This window comes from Chanos chanos, chromosome 6, assembly GCF_902362185.1.
Source record: "Chanos chanos chromosome 6, fChaCha1.1, whole genome shotgun sequence".
In the NCBI taxonomy this organism is placed as follows: domain Eukaryota; kingdom Metazoa; phylum Chordata; class Actinopteri; order Gonorynchiformes; family Chanidae; genus Chanos; species Chanos chanos.
Window position 1 is genome coordinate 28,315,737 of NC_044500.1, and position 27,063 is coordinate 28,342,799.

Here is a 27,063-nt window from a genome sequence, read left to right on the forward strand (position 1 = left end):
TGTGCAGACATATTCATACACACGCACATGCACATGCACATGCACATGCACATGCACATGCACACAGTATGAATTTTAGAAAGGTTAATGAGTTTGTAATGAGAGACAAAAATACTCACAGCCATTCCTCTTGCCCCAGCAGGTCCAGGCGGTCCAGCAGGTCCTTGTGGTCCCTACAGAAGAAAAACAAAGTCACACAGAGAGGACAAGTTGACTGGAAGCCTGTACACTAACTGAGAAAGATATTGATCTGTTGATAAACTATCTCTGCAGGGGTGGGGTTAAACTTCTATTCTCTCACAGAAGAAAGAGACAGAACACAAACAAATACAGATCAGCAGGAAGGAAAATAATGTCACTTCAAAACTCCACATTTTAATAGACTCCGCTGGACCTGCTCTTTTAGTTTATCACTCTTCTTTCCGATCACTATCTTCTCATTCTTTCCTGCTCCCTTATTCTCTGTGTGACATCAACCAGCTCTCTTCTTCAGCTGTCTCTTTCTGACTATAGGGATGTCTATAAAATATGATATAGTTTCTCCATTTGAACACAAGGGTTATTACCTCAACTTTGGCATGAGTGTCTCCAGTAATCTTGTGTGAGTGTGTGAGGCTGGTCGGTGTTAAGCAAGTCAGCAAAATTCATGATTAAAATGCAACTGAATCAAGTGTTTTTAAGCTTAGTATAAAGTAACATTACATGACACACACTCAGTATGATTACAGCAAAGAGTAATGTTCAGTAATGATCCAATTTTTGACCCCTGTTTCTAATGTTATGACACTGCTTAAGGGAAAAAAGAAAAAGCCTTGCTCTCATTGGCTATTTCAATAACCTTCATGCTGTAACATGGGTACTGTCTGATTAAATGCTAAAAAAACAGGGCCTGAAGATATCCAATGATGAAAACATGTCAGTTTTTAGTTAACTAAATGTCATGTTCACTGAGTATTTTAATCAGACTGTCATTGACTAAAACTAATTAGGATAATATGACTTAAAGTGGACTATACTACAGGCCTATTGTCATCTCAGACACGTCCAAGTTAGAAAACAGCATCACAGTTATTGCAGGAGATGGCGTTGTATGGTGGGTACTTACGGCCTCTCCTCTGTCTCCCTGTTTCCCAGTTGGGCCAACAGGACCAGGAGCGCCAGGAGCACCAGGGGCACCAGGAGCACCAGCAGGACCAGTATTACCACGGTCACCCTAAACCAAAACAAATCGATAAACAAATTAATCAAACAATCAATGAGCAAAACACAGTAGTAAACATGGCCTTGAGAGTAAATCACAAAGAATATATTTTAGACTGATCCAAACGTACTGGGATCCATTTCAGTCTCATTAAATCAATGATATCAGCTTTTAAGCTCCTCCCTCCTCTACTGGTAGAAAGTTGATGTTTCCCACCTTGATTCCAGGGGCACCGTCTCTGCCAGGGGGACCATCAGATCCAGGATTACCCTGTGAAATGAGAAAAGATGTGATATATGTGATATATAGTCCTCTAGTGTTAGAGCATGCTCATCTGCTGCAAACTGACAAATCATAATAGAAAATGTGTCCAATTATTATCTTTATCATTCATACTTGCATATTACAATAATACCATGATGAGAGTATTTCATTAAAATTCTGTCTCACACACATATATGTAAACACAAAATGTTGGGGTATTGTTGAACCGACCTCTCTGCCAGGCTCTCCAGCAGGGCCAGTCAGACCAGGGGGCCCCACAGGCCCAGGAGGTCCACGGTCTCCAGAAGCACCAGGGGCTCCCTGCTTACCAGGTTCACCCTGCAGAGAGAGAGAGAGAGAGAGAGAGATTGTCGTTAATAAAAGATGAGACAGGTGCATCCCTCCTACTCAAACCTGTCTGTATAAAAGAGTGCAGTGCATATCAATATATAATCAAACCGCCAACCCAGGCGCCAGGCGTCTTGAATTCACTAATATTTCTCAGATATGTCTACATGTAGATGATAAACACAATGTAATGCAGTAATAATGGGAATAATGCATGAAATGAGTTCTGTATTATTGTGAAATGATTTTGCTCATTCTAGTAATCCATTTTTACAACTATAACATTTTCCTGGCACATATTCATTCAAATAAAACATTTATATGATGTACTCAAAAATCTTGATATCTAGCTTGCCATGGTTATGTAGTTCTAAAATATGAATGAGGTAACATCAGATGCACAGGTTCATTTCTTAATTTTTAAATGCATCAGTACAACATTGCGGATTGAAATGAAGCCTAGTAACGGGCAGATGTAAATTTTAAGTCCACGTGTGCGTGTACACGCGTGTTTGTGTTTGTGTGCATGTGTGTGCGTGCGTGTGTGTGTGTGTGTGCGTGTGTGTGTGTGTTTGTGTGCGTGTGTGTGTGTGTGTTACTCACTGAGGGTCCAGGCAGGCCAGGGAAACCTCTCTCTCCACGCTGTCCGGGAAGACCCACAATACCACGCTGCCCTGCCAAACCTTGGGGACCTGCAGGTCCATCAGGACCCTGAGAGAAAGACAGAGGGGGGGGGGGGCAGTATGTCACTACAGTCATTAAGCCTCTCATCAAGACAGAATATCCAACCACCAGTGCTAAAAAAGCTTTTCGCCATGAAGTTTTTTGAGTTCTCTTCAGTTTGCTGGATTAATTGGTAGAATGAGGGCTGTAATTGTTGGAGACGAAGTGCTGGAGAGCTTGGCTGAGTGTGGAGAACTCTTTTACAAAAGAACCTCAAGAGCCAGGTGCCAGAGACATGCGTGTTAGCCCAAGAACATTAAAAATCACTCTCGCACATTATCAGCTTATTACAAAACAACTGTCGGGAGTTTTTTTTTCAACAGACACAATGTGTCACATTCCCATGTTTTATAACACGGAATGGGGGGGGGGGGGGCGACGACGCATAAACAGGCTATAGTCTGGAGCACATAAACAAGCAATTGCCTCTAAGTCTAGAACGTAGTGGAGGAACTGTACTGCACTCTGATCTCTGTTCAGTTGTTTGCTCTTGAGCTAGAGAAATGTGTGCGATGTAGCAGTGTTTGTTGTTGTTATTTTTGCTCCCATTAGCGTTAAGACTGATGTCCTGTCACTAATAATGAGATAAAACATCACACTGACTCATGCTGTGTACTGGCGTGTTCAGTGTCTAAATGAAGTGGGTTTGATCAGTGGAAGTGATACATGACACAGGAAACCTGGGGTAAAACGCTGGCGTTAATAGGCATATATTATGGTACAAAGATGACACTTCAAATACCCTTTTAAAAGGTGATGCACATTTTAATGTGTAAGCTTTTTTTTTGAGAGAGAGAGAGAGAGAGAGAGATTTTGACTGAGATTCAGTTGCATGGGAATAAGCGTAGAAGGGAATGAAACCGTGAAAAATGTGAAATTGGACTGTAATGGAAAGTGTGAAACATCATGCAACGTCAAAGCGTGAAACTTGATTTTGACTTTTTGGGCTGAATGTGTTGTACTTTGGCCAAGCAGCTTGGCCATCAATGTCAATATTGGGCTTTTTTTCTGAGTGTGTCATTTCAGATTAGCATTTAATCGACAAACGTCCACACGAGATGGCAAAGTCTGACTAAAATGGACATATTAGATGGATTACAATAATGGATATTTTTTCAATTGTTTTGTGTTGAGCATACGCATAACACCTCTAAATGAGCACAGAGAGCATTGCACCAAAATTACATTGCTCTTTTAGTAGGTGACGCCATTTATATGTAGGAAAGGAGGGTCATATGAGAATGAGTTTTTCTCAGTCAGATCTGTTCAAACACAGTATATGTTTCTATATAAATAAACAGGTAGTGATAGAACCGGGGACAGATGCTCTAATACAGATAACAGAGGAGCAGAGGTGCTAGTTGTGAGGAGATGGTTTAAGACGCTTCACTTACAGGAGGACCATCCTCGCCGGCATCTCCTTTCTCTCCAGGGGGACCAGCGGGACCACGCAAGCCAGCATCTCCCTGTCTGCCTGCGGGACCAGGGTCACCACGCACACCTTTAGGACCGTCTTTACCAGGAGGACCAGCAGGACCAGCTGGACCAGGGTTACCCTGTGTGTGAATGTGTGTGTGTGTGTGTGTGTGTGTGTGAGAGCGAGAGAGAGACAGAGAGAGAGAAAGAGGGAGAAAGACAGAGTGAGGGAGGGCATATGGTCAATACACTTCTAGGCAGCAAACTGATCGAGAGGGCAGCACATCGGGATCAATCTGCTAAATAATTGATATTGTGGATGAAATGAACATCATAAATATTTTAAAACATCATTCCCTGTATCCTGCGTTCTATTAAATGAGCACCGTAATTAAAACAGACACTAAAAGAACAGCCTGCATTTTGACTAGGCACTTGTCCTCTTTGCCTAGTGCTGGGGTGGACTACATTTGCGGGGGGGGGGGGGGGGGGGATCAGGGGGTGGGGAGGGAGTGTAGGGCCATGTTGGCATGAGGCCCTGTGAATTTGAAGTGTGCCAGATAGTGAAATAATACCATGTAAAGTGAAAGTGACAGCATTTCATGGATCATTATCTGATCATTTTACGCTTGTTAGAGAAGGCAGGTTCATTCTGTAAATAGACTGACACAACTCTGCACACACTCAGAGCTCTTAATAATGGATGATCTTACAGAGACAGACAGAGAGAGAGAGAGAGAGAGAGAGAGAGAAAGAGGGGGAGAGAGACAGACAGGGAAAGAGAGAGATCAACACCATGCAGAGATGAGTGACAGCGTTGGAGAGCCACTCTGCTGTCGTGTGTGACCTACATACATTGTCATATTTAGATAGACAGAGAGAGAGAGACAGAAAAAGATGGTAACATTCTTTAAAAAATTAATTTCACCCCAAGTGCTCAAGGGATATAAAACAATTAAACCATTTTATATTGAACAATGCGATAAAAGCGCAGCGTCGGGGCGTATTATAATTTGTAATTATCAGGACAGAATTTAACGCTTTTACAAGAGCTGAGACAGTAACCATTGTTGTAAATGGTGCAATTATACAACAATTGTGTTTGTTTGAGTGTTTGCACATCATTTTCGTCCATAGTTTATCGCTAACTCTGGTCCAAGGACAGTTATTGGAGTGATTGAAAGAACCATGGGGGATGTAGGAGGGGGAATTTGGAGTGTGCTGATAAGACTGCGCTTAGATCGACAGATTGAATGTGAACGGTAGAGACTACTGGTGTGAGAGACAGAATCTATTGTATTAGAATGACTTTTAAAACTCACATTGGGACCAGGGGGTCCAACTCTTCCAGCAGCACCAGGGAATCCAGTAGCACCCTAGAAAAGGAGAGAAGAGGAGGGAGTTGTAAAATTGTGGGTGTATGCACAACTTGAATTGTAGATCAGTAGTTAAAATGCATCTCCACTTTCCTTCAGAAAAACATGCATCTCAAAAAAACAAAAGTCAAGGGCTACAGTAACCACTTTTACAATGATTAACTAAGTTTAAATTTGAGGGTGTTTATAAGTCTGAAGGTACACATAAAACGGTAAATTTGATTGAAAATAACTTTCTAATTTTTAGGTTTTCATTTCACTTACAGGGGGTCCCTGAGCACCACGAGCTCCTTTTGGTCCAGACACTCCAGTTGGTCCCTGTAATGAGATTATTTTAAGACCATTAGATCAATGGGATTCCAGATCAATACATAAACACAATTCAATTTACATTATAGTAATGCAGGCATGAGAAGTCTGAACAAGCTTGAGACACATATAGGATTTAGGGCTGATTCACACGGGGTTGAGCTGCAGAGAAGGGTGGTTTAGATGCTAGATGTTACCTGAGGTCCAGGAGCTCCAGATGGACCCTGGGGTCCAGGGGCACCAGCGTCACCCTTCTGACCGGATTCACCTTGCTCTCCCTTCACACCAGGCTGCCCATCTGCACCCTGGGCAGAGAGAAAGACAGAAAGACAAAAAACAATAAAGCAAAACTGACTGTTCATTTAAAGTGTGCATATTTGTCATGACAGATTCTAAAAAGCTGACTAAAAAATGTGTTATGTATTCAAATGTGGAATGTGAACACAAAAATTTTCTGTCAAATCAATGCAGGTCATAAAGGTTAAGATTATACATGGGTAGTATGCAGTTATGCAGCTGTCAAAAAAATCAGTTTTCCTTGGATTCATCACTGTAAAAAAGACCCATAAAATAACAATAATTAAAAAAAAAACTTGTTTGAGTGCAAAGGTCCTGTGAGTTTTTCCTTGGTGAACCCAGGAGAATTTTCTGGAGTATTATATACTGTGGGTGGAGCACTACATCAAAGCCAAGGCTCAGAGCATACAGCCATTATGGGGTCACAGTTCAGGACGTCTTTGGTAAATTGGAGAAGACAAGAGAAATGCTAGATGTAAATTTGCTAGATCAATAACAGTGAACGCCTACCCTTTGCCAAAGTCTAATAAGCTGTTGGGATGAATATTTTGAAATAAGGCTTGTCTCTCTCACATCGTTTTAATATGCTGAATAAAGAAGAACATGTGCTTGTTTTTAAGGTCGAGGGGAATGTAATTCTAATGCACTTTGCCTTGTGTAAAACTTGCCTAGTGATTAGTTGGCAAGCATTTAGCAAACACACAAACATTTTCTTTAAAACTAGTTTATCTATGACTTTAAGAGACAGTAAAAAAAAAAAAAGTGCGTTAAGTCCATTACATCACAGTTTTTCAGTTCCAAAAGACTAGAAACACTTCTACATTGCTATTCTTGCCTGAAACTACTAACCTAGAGGGTGCTTTTGTTGGAGGTGAAACGCTATAAATAAAGAGCTGATGTTGGTGCCTGGGACTGCCCACCTGTGGTCTAGTATTCTTACATCATCTTCATTACTCTATTAACACAATATTACACTGATTCACGCTCTGTGCTATGCAGAAAAACAGTGTCTAACCAGTGCCAAATCAAGGTGAACCTGAAACTGACAACGATGTCGTATTTCACTTTCTCCCTATTAATAAGTCAAGCCCACAGACTGTCGACGTTAACTGAGTCTCTTCGTCAGGCAATCTACTGATGCTTTACCACTATGTCCATCAAGACAAGATTGGTCTCTAATGTTTAGCAGCTATAACACAGACAGGCATGTAGTCCATTACTTCAGAGTTTCTGGCCTAGTGCCAGTTCAATTCACCTCAGTAAAAACTGAGAAGGTAAAAGGCTCTATAGTGACTATACTCACAGGAGGACCAGCAAAACCAGCAGGCCCAGGTGGACCAGTCTCACCCCTGTCGCCCTGCAGACAGATAGAAAGAGAGAGAAAGAGAGAGAAAGAGAGGGAGAGGGAAGATGGTTAAAAATGCCACGGGGAGCAAATCCTTCAGTGGATAAAAATGCATAATGTGTGTGTGTATATATATATATATATATATATATATATATATATATATATATGAAAGTGTTCTGCTATGTATAAGATCTTGACATGTACTGAATGGAGGTTATTTTCGTTCTAAGGCTTCAGCGAAGCGAGGAGAGATAGGAGAAATAATTGAGTGGTATAGGTTTTTTTTTTTTCTTTTCTTTTCTCCTTTTGACACTCACAGGAGCACCACGGGTGCCGGCAGCCCCAGGGGGTCCAGCAGGACCTGATTCACCCTGGACAAGGAGGAAGAGAAGAACAAGAGATAAGAGCATGTAAAGACACAGACGAACATAACACAGGACTCCCTGGCTAGTTACAGATTTAAAATGTGACTCTAACATATCCTGAGAGAATGAAATGTTTTTACTGAAATGAGAGGGATATATCACCTTCTCGCCGTTGGGACCAGCTGGACCAGGAGGACCAATCGGACCAGTCAAACCCTAGGAGAGAGAATTCACCAAAATCCAATCAAAGGCAGCGCTAAAATGTCTTTCTTTTCAGCTTTATGCTAATGGCCACAGTCCCGCATGCATGTCACAATATAGTGACAGACATCGGCCGAACTACAAATTAGCCATGAGCAAAAGCATCCTTGTGCCTCCATAATGTAACTTACATCTTATTTTTCAATGGAGCTGTCATCCAAAAATAGCTTCAGAATTCACGTGTTTGTGAGTCATCAACCATTTGACAGAATATTAACGTGGATGCTAAATTGGGAGCGAGTGTGTGTGTGTGTGTGTGTGTGTGAAAGAGAGTAGACAGATTAAAAAGGAGCCTTGTGTAACAATGATGAAATGTCTGCTGGCAAAGTTTTGTCGTTACTCACCCTGGCGCCGTCTTTGCCAGGAGCTCCCTCAGGTCCCTTCTCACCATTGTCACCCTGAAGGAGACAGACAGAGTCAACCATTAACACACTTACAAAAGGAACCAAGCTGCACCTACACAATAACAAACCTAGCAGAGCTTTTAACACCAACTGTAGTGTAACTCCGTATTTAAATATGGTTCACAGACGCTGGGGGAAGAGTCTGATGAGGACACGCTCTTTATTAACAATCCAAAGGCCAAGTTAATGTTAATAACTTAGAGCTCATGTTCAAATTTGTATAACATTGATTTGTTTTTTCAGAATTATGATTGAAAAACTGAATTAAAAACAAATGCGCATTACATAGTTTACATTTAAGTTGCTTGTTCTACAACTCTGAAAAAAGTTGTTGAATAGTAGGAACTTTCAGGAAGCTGTGGTTTATGGTGAGTGTGTGTGTGTGTGTGTGTGCATGTTTTAAGTGAGTGTCTTTGTGTCTCTGTATGTGTGTGTTATCTTTGATTTGGTTTTACATAATTAGGCTAAGAATATATCAAAATTAATGCTCTGTGTTCCAGCTCTTAAGTTAGATTTCAGGAACCTGTCGTTAATGGCTTGTATGTTTGTGTGTGTGTGTGTGTGTGTGTGTGTGTGAGGGGTTAGTGAGATTCAAATTTGTGTCACCACTCACTCTGTCTCCCTTGGGTCCTGGTATGCCAGCAGCTCCTCTCTCTCCGGGCATACCCTGCAGGCCAGGTGGTCCCTGGGCACCGGGAGCACCAGATGGGCCGATAGCACCCTATGAATGGGTAAAGACAGTCAATGAAAGCTGGCCGTTCAGGATGACTGGATTTAGTGATACAGAAAAGAAGCCAAAACTGAGGCCTCAGAAGTATGACTGCACTGTCAAGTTTTCTCTTTTTAAAGCTGCTTTGGCTTTAGATGTTTATTCTCTTTAAAGTTGCCTTGGGTTTAGATGTTGGTCACGCGTTTGTGTTTTCTTCTAAGGTTAGTCTAATTCAGGAAGCAATGCAATAGTGATACGGTTAGACAGCAAACATAAGTGTTATCACTTTTAAGGGCTGATTCTGAAACAGTTTCACTTTCGCCATTCAAAAACTGAGTGGAAAAATTAAGCTAGGAGAATGGATGTCTCGGATCAGTGCATAGGATCAACGTCAACTTCACGCCAGCAGCGATGACACTAGCTCCGGGTAGTAAACAGTAAACAACACAGATGCTTCACAGGCACAAGTGAAGATGTCATTTTCTCAACATGTCAGGATGTCTGAGGAAATGCTATAGAATGAGCTTCTATAGAAAACTGAATTTTTGTTTTCAGCTGTTAACTCTCAATTCAGAGGCAACTGCAGACTAGTGTTTTCACAATTTAAGTTGGTGGGGTTCCAAAACCAAACATTAAGTTAGGTTAAGTTACACTTATTAACCCCCACAGGGGAAAGCTGTCCTCTGAATTTCACCCATCTTAACTAATGGGAGCAGTGGTTAGCCAGTGCAGCACCCTGGGACCATCTCCAGTTCTGAGGCCAGTGCCATGGTCATGGGCAACAGTAGCAACAGGGCAACATCTGACTAATGCATCTAATGTTCCTTTCTTCGCTCTTTTCTTTGTCTGCTCTGCATGTGTTAGTTCTGTGGGACTGACTGTACCTGAGGGACTTGTTTTTGATCTGTGCCCAGATCTGTTTTTTGGTGGCTGTTGTGAGAGTTTTATGTGTCTCTCACCTTGGGTCCGTCAGTTCCTGGAGTTCCTGGAAGACCACGTGGTCCCTGCAGGCCTTGAGGCCCAGCACTTCCTCTCTCTCCTGGGAAACCGCGCTCTCCCTGTGAGGAAAACGCCACAGGTGCACTGTTGGTCCTCAGAGGAACTCAGCAGGAAACCAGCATATGGCTAAATGATCTCTTTTCCCTGGCTCATCAAACAGGGAGATGAATCCAAGTAAGAAAAAGAACAACCACACACAAAAAAAGCACACTCACTCTGGGTCCAGTAGCACCAGCCGCCCCAGCCTCACCAGGAACTCCCTGAATAATGAAAGAGAGAGAGAAGGAGAGAGAGAGAGTGAGATAAATGAGTGAAGAAATATATCACCATTCTTTTGTACTTGTATATGATAAATGGCAAAAAAAAATTTCAGTACTAACCATACTGTCCACAAATATAATGATAAAATACTATTAAGAATTAAGAAACTTATAAAGGTTGTGTCTCATCTGCACTGAGGATTGCATAATTAAGTACAGCACAATCTGAAAAATGCAACTATCATTGAGGTCAAGCTCAGGTAAAAGGTCACAGGGTCACTTACCTGGTCACCAGGCTTGCCACTCTCACCAGGGGGGCCAGGAGGTCCTGGTAGACCCTGTAGAGAAAGACAAATTAAAATATCATTCATGTAATCCATTCATTTTAGCACATTCATGTTTGATTTTCACAGTTCAGATTCCCAGAAACTAAAACCACTGTCCTCCGTTTTCCATCAGCATCATTCAAGATAACCACGGCTACATAATGTTTATATCAATCTTACACAGTACAGTTGTACTTTATTGCTTAGTTCTCTGTTCATAGCGCATGAAATGATAAAGGACAGCACTGACTCATAACTATGAAAAAGACTAATGTCTGTCCAATTTGCACGTCCTTACAAAGTGAACCTTTTCTTGCTGTAAGTAGCTGCTGCATGTATGTGCACTTTTGTTTTATGTTTTGTGAATCTGAATTTAAATGGGTGGATGTTGGGTCCTGCTAAAGGAGCCTCAGGCAGGTAAACAGACTCACCTGGAAGCCAGAGGGTCCAGGCTGACCTTGCTCTCCTCTCTCTCCTGCAGGTCCCTGTTTAAATGGTCAACGACAGAGCCAAGTGAGTCAAAGACCCGATCAACGTTCCCATGACGAGAACCCACTACAACAACATCGCAGTACACAATGGTTGTGATTATGTATCAGCAGCAAGCTCTCTTAACGAAGCAATCACTCAAGCTGACTTTTCAATTGGAGCAGCATTTATGATGAAAATGCCAAATTACTTCATCATTTTAATGTCAACAAGATTTTCTTGACAAAACAAATCTCAAAGCTGCTCAGTTCCTGCTATGTTTTCTTGATTGGACAAGCTCATTGAAGAGTGAATAAGGGTATTATGAGCATGGTGGCTGTGGCTGACTATAGTGAGTGAGTGAGTGCTGAGAGAAAATCTACTCTTCTGGTGAAGGGGCATATTGAGACTGTTCCAGAGAAAAAGAGTGAATGAAGAAATGTTATCGGTCTGCTCCTGACAGACTACTGATGAAGGAGGATAACATCAGTGAGAAAGAATAAAAGGATTGGTGTGTGTGTGTGTGTGTGTGTGTGTGGAGGGGAGGTGTACGCAAACTTACAGCAGGGCCAGGGGGTCCAGCAGGACCGGTCTCTCCATCTTTACCAGGCAGACCCTGTAGATTGAGAGAAAGAAAGAGAGAAAGAGAGACAGAGAAAGAGATGCAGGGAGAGAGACAGAGAGAGAGATGGAGAGAGAAGTAAGAGAAAGAGAGAGAACAGATTGAAAAGAGTGAGAAAAACACAGACAGACAGCTGAAAATTGATCAGCACCATTCTGAGTTGAAGAGTATGTGAGAGAGTGTGAGAGCTGTAATTATGGCCGGTCTTGTTTCTGCTCTCAGGGCTAAACTAAGACATCATTCCCATCCATATCTAAGATGCTCCTGGCAGAATGATCAGAGCAGGTGAAGTATGGACTGTCTCTTTCAATCTGAGTTTCCCTCTGTCTGTTTGTACGGAACAAGTTGTCAGCCTAAAGCTGGTAAAACTTGTCTAGAGAGAGAGGAGACACATCCATCCCGTCAAAAAAAAATTAGATTACATGCCAGTGTCTTGCCATAAAATGATAAATCAGTCCAATTGAATTCAATTTTGCTTGCGTAGTACTTTTCACAACAGACATTGTCACCAAACAGCTTTTACAGGCTTCCGGGGCCCAGACCCCCAGAGGGAAAGCCTGAGATCACAAGAGGTAAAGAAAAACCCCTTTTGGCTAAAATGGATGAAACCTTGAGAGGGACAAATGACATTTATCATTGTAACTGCAGTAGTAGTTACAGGGTCACTGTTTATATGAGGAGTCCATTTAAAGGAGATGACAGGACATTAGGAGGAGCTGACTTACTCTCAAACCAGGAGCACCAAGTGATCCTTTCTCTCCAGATTTACCAGGCTCACCCTTAAAAGAGGGAAACAGAAACGTGGTGAATGTTCACAGTGCTCACAGATACATCACACACATCCATCACAATCTAAACATTAAAAACCTGATTAAATTGACACACTCACAGTAGCACCCTTGGGTCCAGGGAATCCCATGACGCCAGGCTGACCACGGGCACCCTGAGGGCCAGGGGGTCCTGGTCTACCATCCTCACCAGGGGCACCCTGCAGGGCACAGAGAGAGAGAGAGAGAGAGAGAGAGAGAGAGAGATGAGATGGGGGCTGACAAAGGCACTGATTTAAATATATCTTCGCATGTTCGCATGGAAACTGTCTGAATTGAAAATAGACTATCATTCATATCCTGGGTGGGGCAGTTCACCTCCTGGAGGGCTTCATTTCTGCAGGATTATGCTCCAATCCTAATCTAATAAACCTGATATTTAATTCTGATTTTTCTCGGGAATCCTGATTAGCTGAATGAAGCTTCCTGGTGTAGGACAGGAGGCAAAACCTACACACATTTTGGCCATTCAGGATGAGAACTACCGATCTCTGTTTCACACAATAGCCAGAGTATCCGCATCGCTGAAAACTCTGGTCATTTATGACAGCCTGAGACAAGCTTAGCTAAAAACATAGGGGATAATCAATGTTTGTATCAAACTGGCAGTTCAAGATCATTTTTTTCTCTTCAGCACTCTTCTTTTTAGATTGGATGAGGTGAGAACTCTCCACAAGAGCTAAAAACCCAATCAAAACTATCACACCGAGATATGAAAGCTGTTTCCCGTAACAACGGGCTATACTCACAGATGGACCAACTTTACCCTGTGGGCCAGCATCACCTGGACGACCGGTTAGACCCTACAGACAGAATGCAGAGGACGTGGATCAGGTGCTGATTCGCTGAGGCAAAAGATCAATACATGTGGTTCAGCAAATCCAGAGGGGTGTGTGTGTGTGTGTGTTTAAGGCCTTGAAAATGTGCAACTTACTCTAGCACCAGGGAGACCGGGTTCACCGGGACGGCCAGGATCTCCGTTGGCACCCTTGGGTCCAGAAACACCAGGGGGACCGCGCTCACCTGGGGCTCCCTGACGGAGAGAGTGTGAGAAAAAGAAAAACGCATGAATGATTCCTATTCTCCATTCAAAAAGATATGAAACAGCTTAACAGGAGGACTGTCAAACGCAAATCCCAATTTGTAGCAGATCTCAGAAAGAAAGTGGCAGTTAGTCAGTTGTCCTCCTCCATGTTCTAATTTTACCAATTTAATTTAATAAGGAGCAGCGAAGTGGATCCTATTTAAGATCATATAGTAGACATGGGCACTGACAGAGCTACCACGACATATTCCTCCTAGAGTGAGTCTCAGCATCAGTTGTGCAGCTCTTTCAATAAATAGACTACAGAGGTTCTGATGAAACCGCGAATTGATTCGATGTTCTGTTTTTGTCTTCGGTCATTATCTATTTTTTTTTGTTCCCGAAGCTTCCACCTAACTAATGCTCCTCTGAAAAAAAGAAGAAAAAAAAGAAAAAAAATTCTCATCCTTGTTGTCATCCTCAAATACAGTTCACTGCCCTGCGGCTCCAGTTGAAAAAGGTTTAATAAGACCTTTCTCAGCATGGGTGTGATCTAATGAAAAGGATAAATGGGAGAAGTGTACATTTGGACACATTCATTATCCTGAATGAATGATTGTGCCAAGCCCTTGTCACTGAACAGTGCTGCCTCTGGTGGCCGACAGGTGACACTGCAAGCATGTCTACCAATCTAATTTCATTTCTCACTCATATGTTGCTCCTCCCAACAATGAATAACTAACATCTTTTAATTGGCAGAAAGATGGGATCTTAGGAAGTATTTTGTACAAATAATAAACTGGAGTTAATGATACATTCAGTTAAAATTACTTCATTAAAATTGAATTACTTGAGAGCACATACTATTATGAGTAGTGTGGAATCCTTCTATTGTTAAACTTTGTTATCCAGAATCCCTGACAGATCCTTGAGAGGTAGACAATGTTTTCCTCACAGCGACTCTGCAAAGACTTCACCAGTGCCACAAAGGAGCTGCACAGTCACAGCACTGTCTGACTTAATTTCAACTCCTCTCCTCTAGAACTACACCACCGCTTCCTGTTTATGCCCTGTGACACTGACACGACGGTTTATTCTTCCTTTACCATAATGACATCCCCCGAGATGCATGTTACTATGGTGATGACACCATGGTAATAACTTACCTTGGGACCTGCCAGACCATCCTGTCCTGGGAAACCACGGTTACCTGGTGCACCCTGAAGAAAAGAGAGAGAGAGAGAGAGAGAGAGGGAGAGAAAGAGAGAGAGAGAGAGAGAGAGAGAGAGAGAGAGAGATGAGTCATACCAGACCAGAAAACAGTGGTTTGCTTGGTATGACACTAGAACTGGATGAATGTAATGGAGTGAAATGAAGGCAGAGTAAGGAATTTACCATTTTCTTCATTATTAGCAAATCATATTGATCATTTTACATTAAATGTATGACCCTAAACCTCTTTTGACATTGAAATATATGTTGAATGTCATCCCTGTCAAATAATTTATGTAACTATACCTAATAAGGAGTAGAGCTAAGATATATGGTTAACAAAAGGTTTGTAAGCCATTATAAATGGCCCATTAGAAAAGCCTTTGAGTGACCTATTTGGAGAATGAAGTGTGACAGAAGCATGTCAAAGCCCTTGAGTTGCCGTAGAGGGCTAAAAGACAAATGAATTAGTAATGAAAATGAGCCATTCCTAATTGGTGTTCTGCATTGAAGGGCACGTCCCCGTTCCCCTAACTCACTCTCTCTCCGGGAGGGCCGAGGGGGCCTGCAGCGCCTGGCTCTCCCCTGGGTCCTCGCTTTCCTTCCTCTCCAGCAGGGCCTGGTGGACCCTGAGGTCCAGCAGCTCCCTAAAAACAGACAGAGGACAAGAGGACAATCATTTATACAGACACAACTTCAATAAATGCTGCTAAAGTACATCTCAGAGTTCCTTATGGAACTGGCCATACATATTTCAGACGAGGTGTGATTAAATGACAGCAGTGCTTGTGGCCGAAATAGCTCAGTTGGGAGAGCGTTAGACTGAAGATCTAAAGGTCCCTGGTTCGATCCCGGGTTTCGGCACAATCTTCTTGATCCAATATTGAACTTACGCCACTGACAGCTCCTTAATGGCTACATGCGTGGTTTGTGCTCTGCCTGTCTTAGAAGTTGATTTGAACAAAAGTGTCTGCTAAATTAATAAACCTAAATGTGTTTCTTATTTATTTATTTACTGAATATTTATTTGTTTATTTATTCATTAGAGAGGGGGCTTTGATATTTCATTATGTACAGAAGCTGCAGGAGGCAGTGGGTCATCCCAAGGAGCCAAACAGATCAGAGGCCTGACCTGCAGAAGAGTTATTTGTTTTGGGAAGTTCAGGAGATTGTGCTGTAAGGTTGTACTGAAATGAGGAAAATCTGCCCTCTGGTGGTCATACAGTAGAAGCACTATCTCATCATTATTAATTCTTGTCTCTTGCTTCCAAAGGGACATCTGAAATGTTGACTCATAATACTTAAGCTGAACAAATCAAATGACTGAAATAAACTGTGTATGAGTAAATCCAGAATGCCACAGCAGACTCTGTTATGTCTAAGCACTACAAGCTGTGCAGTGTAGCAATCAACATACCCTATTCAAAAATCATTACATTGTCAAGCATTCGCTTTTAAAGCTCTTCAGTGTAGGAAACAAAGCAGTTAAAATGAACCAGCATTAGAAAGCAAAACAGTGAGAACACTTCTTTTTTTCCAGGCTGGGGAAGCTGAAAAAACTGTAAACAACCACTGTTATGCTTAAGGTCAGAGGAGTAAAAGAGAGCAAAATAAAGACAACTTACAATCTCTCCCTTAGGCCCAGCCTCACCCTTGAACCCTGGGATACCGGGGTCACCCTGAGGAGAGAGGTGAAGAGAGACAGTCAGAAATCTCTGGATGAGCAACACCCTCCTGCACTATGCTTCTTTTTTTTCATCTTCAAAAGACTTAAAAAAATACTACAAATATGTTAAATAGCTCTTATCTGGTCAAAGAATGAACAAATAGTATTATAATATCTGCATTGTTTGTGGCCGAAATAGCTCAGTTGGGAGAGCGTTAGAATGAAGATCTAAAGGTCCCTGGTTCGATCCCGGGTTTCGGCACAATCTTCCTTTCCCTTGATTTTCTTTGGGATAAAGTATCTATCTATTTCATAACTTTGCATACATGTAAATACTTTCAGAAAAAAGGGTGCTACACAATTTAGATAACGCAGGCTGTGTGGAGACTTTTGTTTACTTTGTCAAATTCATGCAGATGTGTTTATCACAAATATATAAGTGCTGACAAATGTCAATGGTACACATCTTTTTCATTCAGTGTGGAGCTAGGTGATGTGGATATGTCTATCTGTCTTAAAGAATGATTTTTTGGTTTGTTTTTTTCACTGAGCACAATCACTCACGGATTGTCCTTTTGGTCCGAGAGGTCCAGTCGCTCCCTGTGGTCCAGGAGGGCCGCGGGGGCCTGGGAAACCAGGAGCACCAGCAATACCAGGAGCACCCTGCAGGGGGAGACAGAGAGAGCGAGAGCATGAGCATGAGGGAGAGGCAACGAACAGGTTAGGACAGTTACCCATGGATTTTACAAGACCTTACATAACACAGGACTAAAGAAAATAACATGGGACAAGAAGGTATTAAGACAAAACAGGTATTAAGAAAATACTAATAAAAAATAGATATTTAAGCAAAATATCTTAAAATAACATTGATCTAACCGAAGGTCGTGGCCCATGCAGTAAACCACTCTGTTGGGTGCTTAGTGTACTTAGGAGTTACACAGCCCCTCCACAGTGATGCAAATTCTTTATATCGGTAAATTCTACTGTGTAAGAACATGTGTGCTAAGTAAGGTTGCCGTAGTTTCCTGAAGCTAGAGACAAGCACAGATCTATATGGATTCATCTGTTTCACTGTACAGGCTAAAGCATTTGCATATAGAAAAACATCATCCTTATGCCAGCTCAAAAAATCACTAGTGAATCAGTGTAACAGGCTCCAAACTGTGACTGAACACGGTGTTCGTTTTAGAGGGCCTGCATGGCTTTTTATCTTTGCAGACAGCTTTAAAAAATGGTTTATGATCAAATAAATAGCCTTTCTGTTTGCTAGACCCGAGAGAAATTATTTTTCCCTTCTTTTACTTTCGTGTTAGAAATGATGTGTCAAAATAGATGGACATATTTCTGGATGAGTTTATTCAAATAGTTAACAATATGCCTCCACAGATGGCAACATTCTGTCTTAGTTTTTATTATCAGCTTTAAAAGCACACCCAAAAGCACACATTTTTTTCACATCTGGACTGAAGAGTTATGGTTTTTTTTTTCTTTTTTGTACAGTTACTGTAAAAACGGTGCTTCCGATTCAGGAGGAAGGTTTTACATAATTCATAACTCAGCTAAAAAGTTTTGAACAATGGCTTAATGTGTGAATGATGACATGATGAAAGAAGGGGGGGGAAAGAGAGGGGGGAGAATGATAGAGGCACTCACAGCAGAACCTTTAGCTCCAGGAATACCATCAGTACCAGGGTTACCCTGCAAATATGGGAAAATAAATCTATTAAAGACAAATGTTTTTCAATATTAGATCATATTAACATGTCGCAATGTAGAACTGGATTCAGGTATCTGGCTCACAGTTCTCTGTTCTGAAGGCAGATGAGAGCATTGCAGATGTGTTTCATTCAGGTTTTAAATATTTCAGGGCTTAGTTCTTAAACACACAGTCAGCCTCATGACAGTATTCATAATGCATCTCCACAGACCAAGAGAACCAGGGCTCAGTTGTGAACTGTTTATACTCACAGAGGCTCCAGAAGGACCGGGAGATCCAGGGGTACCAGGCTCTCCGCGAGGTCCCTGCGCACCCTCAGGTCCACGGGCACCAGTTGGGCCAGCCTCACCCTAAGACGGAAAGAGACAGAGAGAGAACAAAAGACGCATACATGAGAAGACAGCGAGCCTGAGGAGATGCGGAAACAGAATAAAGCAGGTGAAATGTCAAAGTATTGAGTGTCTACTCAGAGAGAGAGAAAGACAAAGCCCAAAGACAAACACATCTGTTAAATCTAACTGGTGTTTAAGTACAGCTGTCCACTTCCAATCTGTAATCTGTAAAAGTAAACAAGTCTGACAAACTAAATCAACCACAAGCTCAGCTCAATGAAAAAAGACATGACAAAGAACGTTGTCCAACGGCAAAAGGTCCTGCCTTTGGTTTCCACGGCTAGGAAAAGACTGATGAGTTGACTTTCTTTCTTTTTTTCTTTAGACAAAGAAAAATGATCTTAATAATCTTTATGGCAGCCTTCACAGCTGTAGCTGTTAAGGGGTATGGAAACGTCTATAATGAGGAGCAGTAAAATTAAGCTCTAAATATTTACCGCTTTTGCAACACATTCAAAGGCGTTTATATACTGTTTAGTTGAGTGAAGTTTAAGTGTGCCTCTTACATAAAATTAATTTAATCACAGAATAATTTCACAGCTGGCGCAAACAAAAAATTGAGAGTGAAATGTTTACAAGCCAGAGCCTTGTGTTTTCAGAGAGATTTATTTCTGGTGACACAACTATTTGGGATTGCAATAAAAGTGCCTTTTACAAGGGGCAATGTTAAAAAGTCCTGTGTCCAGAGCCAGGCATATAATAGCTTCCAGGTTTTCATACGTAATGAGGGAATCCAGCCAATGCTTAGGAGTCACTCATGCAAATACTGTGAATCCATGCCCCACCCACTGGCACTGTCGACAAATGAAAGCGTGGGATATTGAGGTCATGGGTTGTAAGAATGTTTTGTGAATGGAATTCCTCTCTCCCAATATATTTGTGTTTGATGTGTGTTGGTTTAGGCCCTGACTTAATGCAGTGATGTAATGATGAGTTAGCGTTTGAAGAGCTAAGTTCAGGCGGTCAAGTGTGTGTTTTATTATCCCTATGCATCATATGCCACCTCTTACTCACAGACTTAACCACTAGGGGGTGCAAATGAGTCCACTTCGGAAACCAATGGGTGACTATCCCTAAAAATTTTCTCAAATTTGAAAAGGCCAAATGAAAAAAAGAGAAGAGAAGAGAAGAGAAGAGAAGAGAAGAGAAGAGAAGAGAAGAGATTAAAGAAAAACAAGAAAAAAAATTAAAAAGACTACACACTATACACACTATAAGCTAAAACTTTATTTAAGTCTTTTTCAACTCGGCACACTCTATGTCTTTTCCAGACATGGTTTATGAATGGAATGAATGGGAAACCACACACACACACACACACACACACACACACACACACACACACACACACACACACAGTTTCAGTAAAGGCAACACAAACAGCCAAATCTCAAATGATTTCCCCTATCTGACAGTCAGCAGATTGAGAAAAAGCTCTAACCACCAGTGCAGGGCCTAGAGGCAAAGGAAACAGTGCTCTGTGTGTCTGTGAACCATTCGGCAGGAATAAATCAGGCCCAAGCAAAGGAGAGGAGAGGAGAGGAGAGGAGAGGAGAGGAGAGGAGAGGAGAGGAGAGAGGCATAGCATGGAGGGGGGGTAGTGGCTGAAAAGCCCCTACCGTCTAATTTTCCGTGCAGATGGTAGCTCAGAGCACTTTTCAATGCTGCCTTCTGCCATTTCCCTCACTCACTCTCTTTCTTTCTCTCTCTCTCGTCTCTATCTCTCATCTCTCTTCCTCTTTCTCTCTCTCTCTTTTTCTCCCTATCTTTCATCTCTCTCTCTTTCTCTCTCTCTTTCTCTTCACTTTTTGCACAATTTAAAGGTTCATTCAGTTTGATAAGAGTAGTTCTAGGGATTATATAATGGTGAACAATATGAAAACACAAACGCAAAGATGAGGGTTGACCAATACCTCAGCTCAGTGTTGACATACTCTGTCCAAAACAAACCAAAACAACTCATGTTTTATGAATTAGGTTTCTTCATGCTGATACACATCCTTGTCTTTCTTAAAGCTAAGCTGGAACTCAACAAACTCTGGCAAAGATATGAACAAACTAGACAAAGGGAAAACAGACACGGTGGAAAAAAGCAAAAAGGAGGGAAAAGAGAGAGAGAAAAATGTAAGGACGTACCTTGGCACCTGGGGAACCAGGGAAGCCTGGAGCTCCAGCAGGACCGACGGGACCCTGCAGTGAGGAAGAGGAGGAGGGGTGAGTGTGTGAGTGTGTGAGGCTGTATTCATTTTCACGGAGAACAGACACGTTTTTCCTATGACAAGAATGCGAGCTACTCCAAACGCAATTGCTTTCAAATCAAATTTAAGCAAAAAGCAAAACTGTAGATTTTAGAGAAAAAAAATACTCACAGGGGGACCGGCGGGACCTGGCAAGCCATCGTTACCACGAGCGCCCTGAGGAAGATAAATAAATGAATATGACAAAAAAGATGAATTACACACACAAAAGTAAAAAAAACAGACCCATGTTAAAAAAGTCAAAGGAAAGAACCAATATAGCTGACTGACTCTTCTCTAGGAGTTTGCTGTAGCTGGTTACAGTAAAGGACAGAGTGTTTTAACTGACTGTTCTCTAGGAGTTTGCTGTAGCTGGTTACAGTAAAGGACAGAGTGTTTTAACTGACTGTTCTCTAGGACTTTGCTGTAGCTGGTTACAGTAAAGGACAGAGTGTTTTAACTGACTGTTCTTTAGGACTTTGCTGTAGCTGGTTACAGTAAAGGACAGAGTGTTTTAACTGACTGTTCTCTAGGAGTTTGCTGTAGCTGGTTACAGTAAAGGACAGAGTGTTTTAACTGACTGTTCTCTAGAAGTTTGCTGTAGCTGGTTACAGTAAAGGACAGAGTGTTTTAACTGACTGTTCTTTAGGACTTTGCTGTAGCTGGTTACAGTAAAGGACAGAGTGTTTTGACTGACTGTTCTCTAGGAGTTTGCTGTAGCTGGTTACAGTAAAGGACAGAGTGTTTTAACTGACTGTTCTCTAGGAGTTTGCTGTAGCTGGTTACAGTATAGGACAGAGTGTTTTAACTGACTGTTCTCTAGGAGTTTGCTGTAGCTGGTTACAGTAAAGGACAGAGTGTTTTAACTGTATTTTGTTCCTGGAACGCCGTGCTGCACTGTTCATGCGTAAGGCCGTCTGGAGGCCTGCAAGGCCTGAAGCCTGGTTTTATGAGATGCCCTAATAACAAGGAAGGAGAGATTATGTGGACACTTACAGCAGCTCCAGAGGGTCCTGGACGTCCTCTCTCCCCAGGCAGACCACGTGGGCCCTGAGACAGGAAAACACACACACACACACACACACACACACACACACACACACACACACACACACACACACACACACAGAGTTACAGGCATCATTACTGCTTTCTTCTGAACACCCATGTTAGTGTCACTGTGTTGGTTTGAATGAATAGCTTTGTTATAGTATGGGCAAAGTATCCCTATTATATACAATGTATCACAAATGAATTATTAAAATATTATTAAAATAAACATAGGTTATACATACACTTCTTTACTGACCAGTGTTCAATAATTCATAACGCTCACTCATCTCGAAAGATTACAGCTGAATGTGGATTATGTTTTTTGCAATACATAGTTTAAACATCCTACATTTAGAATCAGACATAGTTAAATTCTATATGAGATGAGAACACACCTATTTTGTCTTGTCTGTGCTAAAATGAGTGGGAGTTCTTTCAGTGTAAATATATCACATTTGTTTGGACTGGCTTTAGCTGTATGTACCTTTAACTGCGCACAGTCTATGTAATAGGTTCTAGACAATAATGCATTTCAGTGATAAATACATGCAGTTGGTGTTTTTTTCTGTCAGGATGTTATACTGCCAGCTAACACGACACTCACCATGGGTCCTGGGGCACCATTCTCACCTGGAGCACCTGCCTCTCCCTAGTGACAGAGAGAGAGAGAGACAGAGGGAGAGAGAGAGGTCAGTCCAGGAGAAACAGAAAACAACAGACACTAAAAAGAGAATAAAGAATAAAAAAAATTGTAAAAATAGGGGAAGAAAGAGGGAATAAGCGGGGAGGAATAAAGTTGAACTGAATGGGTGAAAGAGAGAGAAGCCGGTGAGAGACTGTAGGTGGAGTGGAGAGAGAGAAGCCGGGCTGACGATGAGATGAGACAGTGTGTGAATATACAGGTCAAAGTGAGAGGAGTGATGATGTCAGTGTTGGATTCTTACCTTGGCTCCAGCAGCTCCAGCCTCTCCCTTTGGACCATCCAGACCAGGGTAACCCTACAGACAAACAGACACGTATGTAAGAACATTTCACAATTACCCTGAGTGAGCAAGACAACACTTCATTCATCCTTAGTGATAATCAAATCAATGTGACATTATAAAACATACCCCATTGCATTTAGTGCGAATATGGTATTCATAAATATTATACAAATACTAAAATATGACAGAAACTGTATTTTTATTGGACCATAGTAGATAGAAGGATACAGGATATTATGAAAGAACAAAAAAGACTACAGTTAAAGCAAAGTCTCAGATATCCCTTGGGGTTTTTTTTCTGTTATTACAGAATAGAGACCATGACACCCATGAAAATCTGTTTTGTATAATATTTTCACAGGATGATGATTAAACATTAGTAACACCAGTATGACAAATCTCCACACTTACTCTGTGTCCTTTAATTCCAGGCAGACCTGGAGTTCCTGGGAATCCACGAGCTCCCTGTGAAAAAAAAAGAAAACAGAGAAAGAGGAAAGAAAGAGAAAGAAAACAGTGGGATGAGAGCGTGATAAGACAAAATTGAATCAGTCAGGACAACTTCTGCTTTTTTTCCCTCTTTTTCTTTCTCTTTACTGTGTTTCCTGGTGGCTATTGCAGACAACATGACACGGCCAGTTGGGTAGCGGTCAGAATCTCTGGGCTTGTAATGGACCCAAACTGTATTTGGCCCTAGACGGTGTTCAGCAGAGAACTAATCCAAAGTATGACTCACAGGTAGAGCAGTGGGTTTAGGATTAAACAAAGATGACTAGCAGTGATACATGAGTGGTGTTATCAGGACAGTTGAAATTACCTGAGGCCCAGGAGGTCCACGTTCACCAGATTTACCAGGCTTGCCAGGTTCACCCTAAAAATTAATAATAGTAATAATATTTAAAATAAATGATTGAGTTACTGAGCTTCAAGTGTGTAGTGTGGATAGTGACGATTTACAGCATAGTGTTAATAAATTATCAGCAGATTTAGTCAATTTTAAAGTTTGTACATTTTATGAGAAAAAGACATAAATATAGTTTAATGGATCTGTAAAACAGCTGCAGTTGTAAATGATGTAGCAACAGTCACAGAGTAGATGGAGCCCCCTAGTGGACATACCTGTGGCTACATACTAGTTCAGTTGCATGCCATCTGGTGGCTAAAACATGTAACTACATCACCATAAAAATCAGGGTTTTAAGTCAGTCTTCCACTAATTAGTAGTTACAGTCACCCATAACTGTCACTGATATAATTATTTGGTTTCATAGTCATGATCATTATGCTTCCAGAACAGTGAAAATATGGGTCCTACTGGAATCTTATTTTGTATAGTTTTATTATCTTTGATACAACTGCAGTAATTTGACCATAATGGCAATCATTGTACTGAAGTGTGCTCATTTGTGAAAAAAAGTATATATTCAGTTGGTGAAGAGGGACTGGTATATTGAGGACAGAGTAAACAATCTGACAGGGTATTCTGTGATGTTAACATTCAATGAAAGGAGCAGAGGACAGCTCTAATGGAGGGAACCGCTGGTAAGGACACTGGTGGTTAAACTAGCATTAAAGTATTCTTGGGGGAGAGGAGTGCACTGTCACATGATGGCTAACTTACACACATGGACACGCCAGTGTCTCTAAATGAATACTGACATATCTGGTACTTCACAATGTGTGCGTCACTCAGAGTCTTTCACAACACTGAATCAGACACAGAGAGAAAATGTGAATCAGCTGAGCTGGTGGCATGAGTTTTGGACATTTTTGGACAGTTTTGATGAGGGTTGGGCAGGTGTGTGGCACATCTGTAAAGAACCCATCAACTGAAAACTTCAAAAGCAAATTTTTTGGCAGTGTGTATTGACAAAGTCGAGCCAAAGTGTGTGCTTTTGATTTTGTGAATTGTGCATTGGGATTTTATTAGTGGTCTCAATAAAGACTGGCTTTTATCTATTGTGCTTCGAGGTTAGATCTGGTGAGAAATCCAGGCGGTTTCCCTGCTGAGTGCAGTGGGGGTTGAGTGTAAAGTGTGTCTAATTATATTTTGGTAAATTTATCTAAGAAATCATACTTACATCGTCTCCGGGTTTGCCAGGGGGACCAGGGGGACCCCGAGGACCCAATGGGCCCTATGAGAAGAGAGAGAGAGGAAGAGTTGAGTAATTATACCCCTCACTGTTAGAGGACAACACAAGAGGAAAAAAAAAGCAGGCATTAAAAAATTGAGCCTTTTTACTAAGTTCATTAAATCATAGATTCCTCAGAGAATTTCAATTGCAAGAATGTATAAAACTGTAGTGCATGTTATGGATGGATATGATACATATGGGTGTGTGGTTAATACAATATTTACACTTACTACTCTGTCTGATTTATAAAATGCTATATTACCTACGGATTAACAACAGCCGTGAAACATTAACTGAGATACATAATGAGACAACCAGGAACGTTCTAGATAAACCCTTATGAGCGCACATAATCAATACAAACAAATATAAAAACATTATAGTACCTCCTATCCTCTATTTTCATCTAGTCCTCACTCAGTGTACAGAGACTAAAATCCTGTTTGGCTAAACTCCTCTTTGAGAAGCAAAGCCTCCTTTTCAGAGAAGAGGGTTGAATCAGTCGACGGATTAGCGTGTTTTTTTTTTCGGAGAGGGACCCTAAGAAGTGCAATATCCTGTGAAGGCACCAGCCAGCTGTTTCTTGGCTCTCTGGGCCGTTGCTTTGGGAGAGGAGGGGTAAAAAAGGAGGCGCAGAATGAGGACTTGAGAGCAGTGGTGCTCTCTCTCTGTGCCACAGGTTTGATAGTAATTGCAGGTAATGAGGTATTAAACGAGGATTTGGACCAGGCTGCACCAGGGGCGACCTCGCGGCTAAGCCCTGGCATCTGTCTGGGTATCTCAGCGCCATGGGAGAGGATTAGCATAGCCGCAGGGTCTCAGAAATGCCCTCCTCCCAAAAGGAAAGAGAACTACAACAAAAAAAGGACAAAGGGAGGGTGACACAGCGAGGAACAGTGGAATACTTACAGATGAGCCGGGCTCTCCGGCCTCACCGGGGTTGCCTTGGAAACCTTGTGGGCCCTGAGAGGAAAAGGGGAAAAAGAGAGAGCGCAAGAAGGTCAAAGTGGGTTCACTGTCTCCTGGGATTTGACATGTGCTGAGTGTGACTCTAGTTTTGGATTTGAAGCGCTGTCTGTTTCTCTCTCTCTCTCTCTCTCTCCAGGTCTGTCAGCGCTGAAGATAATCTCATTCATAAGGATAAATGCATTCAGTCATGTGATTCCAAACAAGGCAAAAACAACTGTGGGTTTGGGTTTTGAGATCTATCACCTACTAACTGAAAATGACAAACAATGCAGTGAGTTACCCTAGATACTTTCATTTGCATGGATTTATTTGCATTATTAATATTTTACTTCTTTGTTAAAGCTGTAATGTTTAAACAACAACAATTATTCCTAACAGAAAAGTACACATTCTATATCACAGTTCACTAAAGCCTATGATGTTACTTTCTTTTCTCTAAAAAGAGTTTTTTAAGAAAAGAATTAAACGCACTACGGTGCTCTGTAAATCTGAGCCACACGATTGAACTTCATGTTCAGGCTGGTTGTCCTGCAATACCAGCTACTTAATTGTCTAAGAAGTGCTTGGAGTGCCCTGGGAGAAGTTTAGGTGGAGTGCTGTAGGTGGAGGGTTGATTATGGAACTGTATAAGGTAAATTGTCAGGTGTTGCGTGTCTGTGGAGAGGGAAAAAGCCCTGCAGCCTGCAGCTGGGAGGATGAAAGAATTCAGTGCCAGCTCTACTCCCGGAAAAGACCACAGATGGAAACGAGGGGGGGGGGGGGGGGGGGGGGGCACGTAAACTTGTGTCTGAGTTTGTGTGTGTGTATGTGTCTGTGTGTTCTTTTTGATGGCAAACAGTTAACAATTTTAGGCTTGTGAATTTGAGTGAGTGAGTATTTCATTCATATATTTGGTCTGTATTCATATATTTAGTCAAGTCTTTGTATGATCCAAAATAAACATACCAACAGAAAAATGTTCTCCTTTTCAGACCCTCTGACTATGTACTATGGGATGTCTGCCCATCATTTGGTCCTAGATGTGTTTATAACCATACTGTTTAGCCCTGTTGGTGTGAGATTCATACAGAGATTGCACTGAGAAATACTCACAGGTGCTCCAGTTGGTCCAGGAGGTCCTCTTGGACCCATAGGGCCCTGTGAAAA

General features: G+C 41.7%; 1 protein-coding gene and 2 non-coding genes across 4 annotated transcripts in view; 2 read left to right on the forward strand and 1 right to left on the reverse strand.

Annotated features, from left to right (window-relative positions):
* col2a1b (collagen, type II, alpha 1b) overlaps positions 1 to 27,063 on the reverse strand; it is a 43,028-nt gene that overhangs the window by 3,949 nt on the left and 12,016 nt on the right. For both annotated transcript variants that reach the window (XM_030778693.1, XM_030778692.1), the window contains 39 exons: positions 27,010 to 27,054; positions 25,858 to 25,911; positions 24,895 to 24,948; positions 23,631 to 23,684; positions 23,225 to 23,278; positions 22,772 to 22,825; positions 22,432 to 22,476; positions 21,771 to 21,824; positions 20,907 to 20,951; positions 20,674 to 20,727; positions 18,397 to 18,495; positions 18,082 to 18,126; positions 16,990 to 17,088; positions 16,385 to 16,438; positions 15,299 to 15,406; positions 14,714 to 14,767; positions 13,458 to 13,556; positions 13,273 to 13,326; positions 12,586 to 12,684; positions 12,422 to 12,475; positions 11,637 to 11,690; positions 11,038 to 11,091; positions 10,565 to 10,618; positions 10,236 to 10,280; positions 9,981 to 10,079; positions 8,926 to 9,033; positions 8,253 to 8,306; positions 7,810 to 7,863; positions 7,600 to 7,653; positions 7,238 to 7,291; positions 5,835 to 5,942; positions 5,593 to 5,646; positions 5,275 to 5,328; positions 3,931 to 4,092; positions 2,417 to 2,524; positions 1,697 to 1,804; positions 1,418 to 1,471; positions 1,106 to 1,213; positions 120 to 173 (listed from right to left, as the gene is read on the reverse strand). In XM_030778693.1, the coding sequence (XP_030634553.1) occupies positions 120 to 173; positions 1,106 to 1,213; positions 1,418 to 1,471; positions 1,697 to 1,804; positions 2,417 to 2,524; positions 3,931 to 4,092; positions 5,275 to 5,328; positions 5,593 to 5,646; positions 5,835 to 5,942; positions 7,238 to 7,291; positions 7,600 to 7,653; positions 7,810 to 7,863; positions 8,253 to 8,306; positions 8,926 to 9,033; positions 9,981 to 10,079; positions 10,236 to 10,280; positions 10,565 to 10,618; positions 11,038 to 11,091; positions 11,637 to 11,690; positions 12,422 to 12,475; positions 12,586 to 12,684; positions 13,273 to 13,326; positions 13,458 to 13,556; positions 14,714 to 14,767; positions 15,299 to 15,406; positions 16,385 to 16,438; positions 16,990 to 17,088; positions 18,082 to 18,126; positions 18,397 to 18,495; positions 20,674 to 20,727; positions 20,907 to 20,951; positions 21,771 to 21,824; positions 22,432 to 22,476; positions 22,772 to 22,825; positions 23,225 to 23,278; positions 23,631 to 23,684; positions 24,895 to 24,948; positions 25,858 to 25,911; positions 27,010 to 27,054 (2,718 nt within the window). The remainder of the gene's footprint in view (positions 1 to 119; positions 174 to 1,105; positions 1,214 to 1,417; positions 1,472 to 1,696; positions 1,805 to 2,416; positions 2,525 to 3,930; positions 4,093 to 5,274; positions 5,329 to 5,592; positions 5,647 to 5,834; positions 5,943 to 7,237; positions 7,292 to 7,599; positions 7,654 to 7,809; positions 7,864 to 8,252; positions 8,307 to 8,925; positions 9,034 to 9,980; positions 10,080 to 10,235; positions 10,281 to 10,564; positions 10,619 to 11,037; positions 11,092 to 11,636; positions 11,691 to 12,421; positions 12,476 to 12,585; positions 12,685 to 13,272; positions 13,327 to 13,457; positions 13,557 to 14,713; positions 14,768 to 15,298; positions 15,407 to 16,384; positions 16,439 to 16,989; positions 17,089 to 18,081; positions 18,127 to 18,396; positions 18,496 to 20,673; positions 20,728 to 20,906; positions 20,952 to 21,770; positions 21,825 to 22,431; positions 22,477 to 22,771; positions 22,826 to 23,224; positions 23,279 to 23,630; positions 23,685 to 24,894; positions 24,949 to 25,857; positions 25,912 to 27,009; positions 27,055 to 27,063) is intronic.
* On the forward strand, positions 15,551 to 15,623 carry trnaf-gaa (transfer RNA phenylalanine (anticodon GAA)). The gene has a single exon. It is a non-coding gene; the product is annotated as a tRNA-Phe (tRNA).
* trnaf-gaa (transfer RNA phenylalanine (anticodon GAA)) lies at positions 16,615 to 16,687 on the forward strand. The gene has a single exon. It is a non-coding gene; the product is annotated as a tRNA-Phe (tRNA).